Below are 13,313 nucleotides of genomic sequence, written 5' to 3'. Positions count from 1 at the left end.
TTCCAACTTGGTCGATAATTTGTCCGGTTTCAATGTGGTTGCCGTTAAAAGTTATAGAATTACAGTATAACATTCTAACTGCTACAAGTGAATATGTTTCAAAAATAATTTGAATTAGTTTTACCTAAATTAAGTCCTAGTTTTGACAAATAAATGTAGGCCATAGGGTTGTAAAATTTTTTTTTCAAGGGAAGGTTTCAAAATTATGGCCTTTCTAAATTTTTTAGAGTGCTACAATTATATTAACAGCCAACATTGAGGGTTATAGTTCATCTGTTTCCAGAAAATAAAGCATCTAAACTAATAATGCATATTCATTTTGACAATTAATTAATTAGACATGATGGGTACATGTACAATCTACCTTTCACCCTATTGAGCAGAAAGAGATATTTTTATGTGCATACTAATTTCCGTTGCATGTATATTATTAAAGGTGTTCGAAGAAATTTGTAATTTAAAGGAAATATTATTCCTCCAATCCAGACTGTATCCTTTTGAAGTTGATTGCCTGCCATAAACATTTTGTTATATTTATAAGTAGCTAGTACTGAGATGAAATTATTAAATGAATTCAGACTGATTGTACCCTTTTCTTGGCTGAAAAAGGAGTTAAAATTTGCTAAACTAATATTTCTTTATCATTATAATTAATGTCAACTGAAAAGTCAAGTATTTTAACTTTAGTGTCCTTCTATACTTAGGATTTGTCCATAATGGCCTAAAATAGTTCAACTGTTCCTGAAATCGTTAAAGCTCTTGAATAAATTATCATGAAATAATGGAGTGAAACTGAAGACATTTCACACATGCTATAATAAATAGTTTAAACGCGAAAACTTAAAATGGATTAAGAGATTGGAATATCTTTCAGTGACTATCACTTGTCTCAGAATTGCTTGGAATGAAAAAAAAGAATATGCTCATAGTGTCCCTGATTTTCAAAATGAAATCGCGTGCAATGCAATGGACACATACTGTACATTAGTAATTAGTAGTACATATTATAATTATTGAATATTAGCCTTAGTTAGGCACATGTAAGTTTATCGTAAGAAATATATTGTATAGAAAACGAAAACCTATATCTTTTGTTTACTATGTTATAAAACCCATCCATTACAGTCAGTGATATTTTACTCTTTAGAATTCAATTCCGCGAATGAAAACCCAAAACTGCTAAAACATTTCTTTTCGACTATTTATTTCTCACGCATAACGTTCCAGAGCGTTATAAAAGCAATTTATTTCCCGTTATCAGAATGCCGAGTGGTGCGCAGCAGTGATATGACAAGATGATGATTGCAAAGTCGATATTTGTTGGCCATCAATAAAAGATAAGAGCTGGAAAGCGTGTCCAGCCACATATCATCGTGTCATCCCTTTTTTGACTTATCTGAGGAACATGCTACGGCTACATCTCTGAGAGTTTTAATTTTGGGTTAAAATAATTTATATCTTTTTACTAAGCGTAAAGTACTAAACATACATCTCGAAAAATTATTACATGGTTAAAAAATAATTGTTGAATAACTTTATATAACGTTTGAAAAAAATTTAAAACCATATTTATTAGAAATTTTAACAGAAATACTACGAAAATAGTATTTTCTGTGCTTATACTACATCAATGTGAACGTGTTTATAATACATTTTCTACTTTATATGGACGGACCGACAGATGAAGTGGCAGAATATCATAATCAGACGAGGTAGAATATCATAATGATTTTGAGATCCGAGAGAAAGGAGGTCAAAAATCTCTAAAGTACGCTTTAGCTTAATAATAACAACGAAACTAAAATTTTAAAACAGTTCCTTGCTTACAGTGTACAGTCTTTACCCTCCAATCAAAATGACGTCAAATATTCCTAAACGATTTGGTGAACCCAAGAGTATTAACTAGTTATCCAACATATAACGCAATCAAAGTGGAATATTTATTCAATGCAAATGTCCAGCTGTAATTGCAGCATCTAAAATCTGGCCCTGTTAGAGATTTGATTCCTGAAATCTGCAGTCCACGTCCGTCTGCATAGATTCAAAAAGGCGCTTACGAAGAAACACAAAATTAATTCTCTGCATCGTTTCGACATCATATCCATCTAGACTACAAAATACATTGTAATGTAGATGAAGCGGTTTTCACGTAGTCTAATTAAGGTTGTTTTCCCACCGTGGCGGCATTATGAGTGAAAGATTCGGTTGGTCCAGGTGATTTGAGATCGTATCTGAAACACCGTACTGCACTCTACTGTGTACCTGATAAAACAATGAGGATAACTAATATGGCCTCTTCCTTGCCGACATTTTTTGGATATCTTTAGATGGAATTGGACTCTAGATTTCGAGGTTTGAGTCTGTGACAGCGTCAGATTTACGACCCTGCCCACAATAGCTTCATTATGTTTGAAAATTTCGGTTGCACCACCATGCTTAGAGATCATGTCTAAAACACTCCACTGTGGACTCGATGAGTCAATGAAAATACCTTTTAACCCTTATTACACTATATTTTGTAGTCTAAGTATCTCCGATGTCGAAACTATGTAAAGAGTAAATTTTGACCTTCATCACAAAAGTTTTTAATATCTCCAGACAAACATGACTCCAGATTCCAGGAACTAAGTCTATTACAGCGTTAGATTTCAGACCCCTGGAACTAAACTCAACATTCAAATTCCCGGGTGTTAAAAACAATTGTTTTTTTTTTTGAAGGATTTGTGTCTGTTCCTAATTTATTCAATTTTAAAGTATCATTCAACATATTACTAAAAAAATATTTAAACCTTTCCACGAGCCAATAAAATAAAAACATTTAGATGCTAGTGTATAACCATAAGACCATATATAAATAGTCTCCGATAATATTTACTGAAACAATGTAGTTGCGATATGTAGCACAAACTACGATTGAATCAGTAAATATTTCAACTCCATCACCTTCATTTGGACTTGTTTTATACCTTATATATCAAAATTGAATGAAAATAACGTATCCCAGGTTTTGGGGCAACATCAAGGGCGAATGTTAAGTAGGTTTAGAAATGGCGAACATAGAACCTGGATTGGAAATCATTATAATTTTATACTTTGTTATGATATGGAAGTGGTATTTAATAACTTGAACATTATATAGAAGAAATAATTATAAACAGTGTATCGTTTTGAATACTCTTATAACAATATTTTGATAACTTTACGTAATATACTGCTTTCGAGTGAGAGAGATGTATAAGGAAGGAATATAGTTTTCAGGATTATAGTACATTATAGCCGTCTATTTTGAGGCGGCTGTGTGAATTTTGGCCTCCCCACCTCTTTCTACTAGATCCAGTTAGTTGCCTCCGTTCTCTACTCAGCCCAGCCTCTTCGCTCCTCAGTCGCGCGCTCGCTGCTATATGACTCGCACGGTACTAACGATGTCAGTGATGTCGCGTTACATCGAGGTTGCATGGCACTCTACAATAATAAGTCCGTAATATTAATGTATCTTAATGTTTTCAAAATTGTTTGTAATTGTAATTAAAATGCAATTTATTAAAATTTACAGTGCTTGTGATCCAGCTAACTTTTTGTCGAATATTTTTATAGTGATGTTTATTTATATAAAGAAAACAACATAAGGATGCTGCTCAAGGATATTCTGGTTGTTTATCTGACCATTTACTATTCTCCAGCGTCAACAGAACTTTATGAGGTACTGTATTAGAGCTTGTGAAACATGCTATACCACGTAATAAATATCTAATAAGAGAATGTCTTTATTGCAGACTGGAATAACAATATCCGGAATAGTTACTTGGACTAATCCTATTTTAATGAAACTTTACTCTCATTACAGCGAATGAAAAAGTTAAAATTACAATTATTCTGGATAATTCCGTAAATATAACACAGTTTTACGGTAACGTAATGCTATTTTTGTATTAGACATGTATAATTTGTCTATATATAACGTCACTGGATATTGGATCAACCCTTGACGGAACATCCACCAGATATCTTCAACCCCCTTCCTCTTCACCGCCGCCACTTTAGTGGAGGGTCATGATCAAAGGTACCGCTGTCGGCTGATTGTTACGAGCTGTTTTGAGCATTCCTTGCTCATGGTACAACAGGTATTCCGTGTGTCAGATATGTAGTGATCATTTAAGCAACAGTTTCTGCCCCGTCGGCTGTTTTTTTCTGTTCTACAGTATTCTTTGACGAACTATTCCCTGGATACAATACATATTTAAAATACGCTATTGGATTTCACGTCATGGTATAACCTTTATAGTAGTTTGAATTCCAGACATTTTACCTTATAATAAGATAATGATTTTATGATTTATTAATTAATAATGATTAATTATTTACTTTTATTTCCTAAAATGTATATAGTTTAATTTTTCTAGTTTCCTGTTTTTGAAAATTCTTTTATATCTACAATGGCTTCCATTTTATAAGCCACAGAACTTTATTTCATGACATTAGAGATAGCTAGTGTTAGATAGTAGAATTCGTAACTTATTGGGGATGAGACGTCCACTCCGATTATCATTGCTCATTTCGGATACTGGACGGACTCATATCGACTTTTATTAATGTTATGTTTTAATTTTCATTTAAGAGAATATTTACTTTATACACAGAAGATATGTTACCATTTAATACTATGTTCCCTCTTTAATAACTATTTCTTGTAAAAAAGTTGTTAAACGTTCAGCCTTAGATTTCTATTTGAAAAAATATTGTTTAGATTAAATTTATTAGTTTTTTAGCCTAATATGCTAAATCTGAAGCTAAATTATTTGTTAGCGGTATTTTAAATTTATCTATATTTGTATTGAAACTGTTTTCATAATTTACGAACGTGATAAAGTTATATTTTGGAATATCATATACAGCACTATATTTTTAATGATTTTGAAAAATGTTTCTGAAGTGGAGCAATAAAGTGCTATATTTAGTAGTTTTCTCTAAGAATAGGTACATTTTTAAAACCGCATGACTTATTAACCTTAAGTATTTACTGTTTATAGTTCCTACACCTATAAACCATCCCTTTAGTTTCAGTGAAATTATAAACGAATGTTATGTTAAGAATATTTCAAAATTTTGAATGAAATGTCCATGAATTACAAACTATTTAAAATAGTTACTACCTGAACTTTGCTACCAGTATTAAAAAAATACTAATCTGTAATTGGTAAACATTTAAGAAGTTCTTTAAACAATTTCTCTAAAAACAATGTACCTTTAATTGAAAAAAGTGCAGTACCCTGGGACATTTCAGGACCGTATACACGGCATTGTTGGTATCGTCATAAAACTTAAATGTTCTTCAAGAAACTACACACAATGGACCATTCCAAACCACTATACTTTTAAACATACAGAAGTTAGTTGTGCTATTAATTTCAACACTAAGAAATCCACAACAAAAAAGTAACTAAATAAGAAAGCTAAAGCTATTGCGAGTACAGCAATTTTGTCTGCATGTAGTTTTCAAACGATCATTTTATCAAACACGTTTTTATTTCTTTGTAGCTACACCACTTTTGTTTATAAGTTTAAGTAGATATATTCGTGTGACTTTTACAGCACTATTGTGCTATAAGTGGCTCAACGATTAGATTATGAACATAGAAAAAAGACTTTATACATATAGGCTCCATAAGGGTGAAATAATTTGCCTATGATCAGCCAATAAATATAGGAGATATAAACATATAAACGAGTTTTTTTCCAATCTCTCTTCTTTTAGATGTGTCCATTCTGCTTCAAAACTTTAATACATAAATTCTATGTTCAAAACTTCAGCCACATTTGTGAAAAATTTACTCTATAATTACAATATCACGTGTGTTTCTTGTACTACCTGTATATATTGTGGTTAATTAAGGTGATTCAAACATCCACCAGTATTCGAACGCTTATAAGTAAGTTATTAAGATAACATTCGACTATTCGCCTGAGACTAATTCTAAAATATTATATTCTAAGTATATTGTCTAATTAATTACGTGTAATGGAGTACAAACGATCCTTTTATCCAGTTACATATTATAAGAAAAGGTTACTTTATTTGGCTAGTTTAAATGTCATTAAAGTTATTATTATAGTTAAACATGATAATTGCACTAAACTATTTTTAACACAAATAATAGTCAATGAAGATAGTATAATTATTTTCATTGGATCGCGAATTCAGAAGTTTATCCCCAGTAGGATATCAACTGAATGAGGCTTAAAGTTCAGGGTAGGGAATAAAATAAAAGTACTTTTTTTAGAAAAGCTCTGTCAGGACCAAAAATGTCAGACAGAGACAAGTGGATTTCGACATTGAAATAGTTTACTCATGACAAAGCTCCTTCTATATTGAAGTGTAAATTCTAATTTGATATAACTTCTAATGCGTTTAAACAATACAATATAAGATATTATTTGTGAGCAGCGTAGTGTCTTGCATTTGTTCCTCTAATTATTGATATATCATCAGGCTCTTAGTTACATGTTCTCCTACACAAGTTCGTAAGTTCACAGTATTTTAGGAACTGATAAAGAATTCCGCTATAGGTCGTATCTTTGGGCCGTCCAATTTTTCTTTGTCACGATGCCAACGATCCTCTCTAATTAAAAATTTAAATGTGATTCTATATATATATATATATATATATATATATATATATATATATATATATATATGCCATTAAAAAAATCTAGTGGTTAATATAAAGTGTCAATAAAAGCCTTAAAGACATATTTAGTCTTAACGTCAACAGGCATGGAGAACAACTCAATCCTTACGTTATTTTAATTAAGACAATATGTATATACTGTCACACATAGATAGGTAGGTTAAGGAAATGCGTGTGACGGGGTGTTAACAAGGAAACAGACAGACGACCTGGCTTGTAACAAGGTAGTAATGGCGACTGGCCGGCGCTATAACTAACACCACGCGGTCTAATCATATGTCTGGCCCGGTAATTTGATAGCGCTGTTTATCTAGCCTAGCATCTCCTCCCTTCGTGGGAGGACGGGTGCTTATAGATGAGCCCTTTCAGTGGTAGCCCTATTTCCTATTTTTTGCTCCATTAATTTTCGGGAGTAGGAGTTCCGTATTCTGATTAAGGAAACCTTCTCATTCAAACAAACATATAAAAAACACAGTAATCATATAAACATAAATTATTATTAAAGCTTAGTTCTCAAATGTTTTGAGACTGTGAATAAATATTTTGGAAGTTATTAAGAAGTTAAAACTTGCTTTATAAATGTAGTTTTCCTTTACGTTTCTTTGTTTTTTATAAACAGATATTTCAGTATAGTAACCATACGAGGAATGTTGTCCATAAAACATTAAAGAATATTTAGGTAATTATCAGTATAAAACTTTGTACTTTAAACGGTGTAGCAACCTCGAACTTTGAAATTATTGATTTAGAGTTACGTCTATAAATAACAAAGGGGGTTTTATTTTCACGAAGCATAATCATAGCTAATTAGTTATTGTGTATAAACTGCATGTTTCAAAACCATGCGTTTTAAGCAATAACATTTATTTTAAGCAAACCACAATATTATAGCAAGTAGAATTTGCCATTACAGCGTTTTATAATATTTTTGTGAGTAACAGTAAAAACCATTATCTATCTCAAATTTGTAGGTTAAATTTCAATTATTGTTCTAATAATTAACTTGCAAAAGTACCTTCCCGTCAATATAACAAACATCTTTCAACAGTTGTAGATTGCAAGTATACATTTAAAACTGAAAACTTTATACAGTTATGTAGTAACCATACCAATTGAGTGAAAAACTGTTAGTATCTTTTTACTCTAATTTGCCTAATGGAACTAAGTAAAACTATTTTTAACTTTAAACATGTTCCAAGAGTCATTAGTTTGGTGTGAGCTGGTAGTTTTGAGAAATAAAAAAAATTGAAAATAGGTTATGTGATATTTAATATAGAAATCTAAGTGTATTGAAAAATACCTTCAGTTAAAGTATGTAACCGGATTATGTATTAAAAATATCATTGTTAATATTTTAAAAACTTAAGGGAACCTAGTACAATTGTTTTAAACCAAATTCTAAAATTAGCATACTGTTTTTTATATGATACACAGCTCATGCGTTAGTAGATGGAATACATGTTTTGTCTTAAGAAGATTGTTTATATGATGTACCATTGATTATATATTGCTGTTTAAAATACTTAAGCTTAACGGTTTTAAGTATTCTTAAAGCTTGATCAGCTATTAAATTTGTAAAATACATTAGAAGTGCTTCTACACATTCTCTGAAACCTCTCACTTAACTCACTGTTAAGTTTAAAATAGTAGGCATCTTCTTATTTATTATAATATAGGATATATGTGTATATATAATAAAAAAATATTTTTTACTTTTGCCACACCTTGTAAATATAGTATATAAGTAAATTAACTTTTATTTCCTCTAAAATGTTAAATTTAATGAAACCTTTACAATGGATTATCATTCATACCACACATTGTTACTAAGTCACCACCTCCACCATCCAAGTTTGACTCTTTTTGGATGCTATTTTGAGTGAAATCGTATGGGATTTGAGGAAAAGTATAAATAAAATATTTGACAGTTATTTGGTACTATCACTGTACGTAATGCGTGATTGTACTGATCCTCCAGTATTGTTTCACGTAATACCCGTACATTTTTCTAACAATTTTTGCTGTAAATTTTGGCGAAATAAATAACTTTATTATTAAAAATATATTTTTCATAATATTTTTGTAGTTTTTGAGTTAATTGTTTATTTTTAAATTCTACTTTACTATTTTGACATACCGTACTCAATCGAAATGTTATATAAAGCTTTATTTACGAGCTATACTAGTTTTTACCATAATAAAAGAAGTTGAGTGCCACTCTAAATGTGAGGAAGCAATAAATTGTATTGTTCAATATAAACTGACGTATGCAGGACTATCACCCACAAGCATGATAATGGAACAGAGATGAGACGTTGTAAAGAATAACACCTTAATCTTCTGAGGCCTGAGGTGGTTTTATATTCTCCGAGTTGTTTACGGATGTTATAAATACGTCTTGTGGATAGAGAAACCGCCCGCACCCAATCCGCCTCACACGATAGAGCCTCTGCTCGCAGGGGTGCCAACCTAGAGCCTACAAAGGAAATCCATTGGTTACCCTTTACCACCACCTTACTACGAGCATGTTTAATAATTTAAATATTTTGATATATATATATATATATATATATATATATATATATATATACTTTTAGTTATTGAACGAACTTATTTGTAGTATAAATAATTTTGCTCGTGGCTTATATATGTAGTGTGATATGATAATATCTAAAATTATCATATGGTTTTCGAAAGTACTTTCGTTAATTAAATACAAATGTATATTTCATGGAATTAATTTTAATTCATTAAATATAAATATTGGTTGGAGAGTGAACGATTAGCATTAGTTACTCCAAACCATTAGCTTTTGACGAAGACTTTTTAACTAGTTTATAACAGTTCAGACGGATAAGCTCACAGGTCGTGAAATGGAACACCTTAAATACTATACCCCCTTATATTATACCTTTATACCTCAACTTTAATATAGGGTACCATAATTTTAGAATCTTACTTTTAATTAAAAAAAATATAAATATAAACATTTACATAAAGTGGCCTTTTATCAAGATGTTAATGGATGAAAATGAACCATGACAATTATTATGATTTCAGTCTAAAATGGTGGAAAGAAATAAGTCAGTCTTGCCTTGTGTTAGTCTGCTAAAAAAAATTTATTTGAAACAATTTTCTGAGAAAATAATTGAATAATATACTTACTTAGTGGCTTAATTGAAAGCTGCAATTCAGGGTATTGAGAATGGAAGAAACATGTGCTAGTAGTGAAAAAAATCGCTTCATTATACTTTAATAATAAAATTTTAAAATGAAAACAAACTGAATTCGAAAACCTGTTACAAAACTGGGAACTAAAAAGTAACTATTTACACGTGAGAAAACAAAAGTTACTATAACCTGATAAATATAGAGTTTATAAGACGTCGCCCAATTTTAAGGAACACGTGCATTATTCAATAAATGTTTATTTTAAAGACCTACATTATATAGACATTTCCTGTTACAGTCCTAAATATGATACGTAATGTTTTATAAAGAGATATCCCTTCCGGCTCAGTTGGAAGAAAGGTAAACTTCACATGTAGCCGTCCCTAAATTAGTTTAGTTGTTTAATTTCAAACAAAGCACTAATTCGTGAAAATTTACAAAACAAAATTTCTTAACTAAATAAGTTAAAAATAAATAATAAAAATAAATAAAACAGTTTAAATAAATAAGTAAAAAGCTTGGAGTTTGTATAAATTACGTTACATGTTTTGAATTAAAACGATTTAATTAAATATTACTTATAACTTTAAACTGTCAAATCTTGTAACCTTAGTAAGGTGTTATCGAAAATAAGGTAAAAATAAATTTTGCTTGATATTGCTCGCCAATTTTTTATTTATGACATGGAATAACCAAGATAACATTTTTACTCGAGTACGAATGTACATAAAAGTTTTATACTCCATGAAGTTATGAATCGTGCGTATTGTTATTTAATATTCTTTGTAAACTAAGTAACTAAATGGATAATTAAATTTCGTAGATAAGAGTTAATAGTTAATACGTTCTAAGAAATAAATAGATTAAGTTTTCCTCTCTAAATAAACCATAAATGTTTTTATTAAAACTCCGTACATTAAAATAGAAAACGTAACTTTTGGATGAAAGTCGTTAAAAATAGGTTAGAATCTAAAGTTACTATTTAAAATGATATTTTAAAGTTTTCTTAACCTATCAAAATATTAATCACTCTGATCATCCGTTTCAATGTAAACTATGTAGGGAATCAAGAAAAAATTAACTTAAAAGTAAACAACTCCAAACCCGTCCTGCTATTTCGTTCTCGTATCTTTGTTGTACATGTTACATAAGTTGCTGTTTATGTTAATCGTGGTGATATCAATCCAAACAAACATAGCAACTGTAATAATGTTATTCCAAATTAAAATGTAACTTGGCTAAGAGGGCTTTTTACTCTATTAAAGATGAATTCATTGAGGCCTCTTTGTGTGCTATTTTTGTATATATTTGTATCGTATTTTTTTTATTTTTAAGCCATTAGACATATTTAATAGCTGCAAAGAAAACCTTATAATGTCCAACTATACAATAAAAGAACTTTCAGTTTGACTAGAAGTGTTGTATAATAATTTGGGGGATACTTTCTAAACTAAAGATCGAAACAAAACTTATTTTATTCAGTTATTATTGGTATCGAAACACTTGTAACCATCGTCTTCTTATTTTTGAAAGAATTCTTATCTACTAGTGTAACACTTTAGTGCGACCAGCCTATCAATCATTAATTTAATAAACATCAACATATATTGAAATCAAACAGACACAATCCTTCACGCAATCAACTTTCATTATTTGAAATAATACAAAACTCAACGAGTTTTAATAAAATTATCATTGGCAGAATGGTAGCAAAGCCTATCACTAGAGGGGCAAAAAAAATTTCTGATAATCTAGGCATATATATGAAATAATTTCTCGAGATATCTAACACAAAGGTAGGCTACGTGTCTACACTTCAGTCTGTTCACAAAATCTCTCTACAGCGACCAAAGACTCGAAATGTTGCAAGAAACCCTTATATATATATACATACATATATATATATATATATATATATATATATATATATATATATATATATATATATATATAAGTAATATTGAGTCAGGCGAAGGTGCATTTCACTCCATGAGATTTTCCTGAGCGCTAGCAAACATCTTTATATTGATCATATGGGTAACCATGATGGTAACTATACAATTGCAGAATAAATCGTATAAATCTAATTGTACACAAACTGAGTATTCTACAATTATATGATATTTTATCATTTAATATATAGCCTAATGGAATGCTAACTCCATATAAGATTTCTACATTATTATGGATGTAACTCCATATAAGCTTTTTACGTGACACGTGGTGTAGTGTACTCCTAACGTGCTATAAAATATATCTTGTAGTAATCGTAGGAATGTGGTTAAAAATATGTATAACTATTGAGATCAACCCATCCCTTCTGCTTAGTGCAGCTAGTAATTATTAATCCTTGATAGTTATTACTGTGGTAAAATGGATAGGCTGAGGTACCGAGTATATCGTTTATCGATCAATTACGAAAGTTAAAGCTTTAATTACGGAGCTGTGAGAGGCAATATCGGCAAGTTAAAGTAAGCGAGCCAACTTGTGCAACTGTTGATAACTTGTTATACTGGCCAAGAGCTGGGCAGTAATGAAACCAACCACTTCTCGGTTATTCAAACCTATTCATTAATATAACAATAGCTTTAGCCCATTCATACGTACACTCATAGTTTGTTTGAGTTAGTTCCATTGCTATTTTTGCAAGTTTTTGTATTGTGTGTTGAATTTACTATCGGAGTGACTGCATTTTTACCGAAGAATGAGAACAATAGTAAAATAGTTATACTAAATGTTATTTGCCTGAGTATTTAAATATTAATAAGTTAATAACAACGAGCAACTATTTAAATATAGAGGAAAGCATGGGTAAAGTTTCTAGGTCACGGAATCCAATTTACTTTTAATTCACTAAAGAGGGCACAACTCAAAATAGCCTTTCCTTTTGTAATATATAACGGGAAGAGAACGAAAAACAGTTTTGGTAATATCCGGATATATTATTTTCGTTAATTTCAAAGGTATTCAGTGTCCTATTTTTTAACTTTAAATATTAATAAGTTGTATAGTTATATTAAAAAATAGTAGAAGATAGCCTGTAGCTATTTAAATGAAGTACTCTGTTTTAAACGAATACAGAACAAATCTCCATTAAAATTAGTTCATCGCCTCCAAGCATAGATTATGACAAGCACGTTTTTTTTTTGTATTCACGGAGTATATTTTGTAAAACTTTTTGGATTAGGTTTTCATCCTGCCTTAAGAAACATATTGCTGTTCATTAACTACATACGAGTCACGTTAATTACAGTTCTCAACTACTTGAAACTATCTTAAGGTGCAATGATTTATGGATGGTCTAGGACGAGAGTGATTAATTCTAATCAGGAATCTTCTTTGTTTACTCACAGGAAATTTTTCTTTGTCAGGAAAAATTTGTTTACTCACACTCATGCTTGCAATATATTTTGGAAACCTTCTGATCTACATTACTTTAGCATATAGTGAATGTTC

At 30.4% G+C, this 13,313-nt stretch overlaps 1 protein-coding gene across 5 annotated transcripts in view; it reads left to right on the top strand.

Moving 5' to 3' along the window:
* Positions 1–13,313, top strand: part of LOC124354204 (collagen alpha-1(XVIII) chain-like) — a 240,658-nt gene that overhangs the window by 162,811 nt on the left and 64,534 nt on the right. Inside the window, exon 1 of one of the 5 annotated variants that reach the window (XM_046804490.1) lies at positions 3,380–3,700. The exons of the other annotated variants lie outside the window; for them this stretch is intronic. Coding sequence (XP_046660446.1) covers positions 3,629–3,700 — 72 coding nt within the window. The 5' untranslated portion in view covers positions 3,380–3,628. Of the gene's footprint in view, positions 1–3,379; positions 3,701–13,313 lie in introns of those variants that run through there. 5 annotated transcript variants of the gene reach the window in all.

Source organism: Homalodisca vitripennis, chromosome 2 (assembly GCF_021130785.1).
Source record: "Homalodisca vitripennis isolate AUS2020 chromosome 2, UT_GWSS_2.1, whole genome shotgun sequence".
Classification (NCBI taxonomy): Eukaryota; Metazoa; Arthropoda; class Insecta; order Hemiptera; family Cicadellidae; genus Homalodisca; species Homalodisca vitripennis.
The sequence above is the reverse complement of the archived record's forward strand: the minus strand, read 5'-3'. Positions and strand labels throughout refer to the sequence as shown.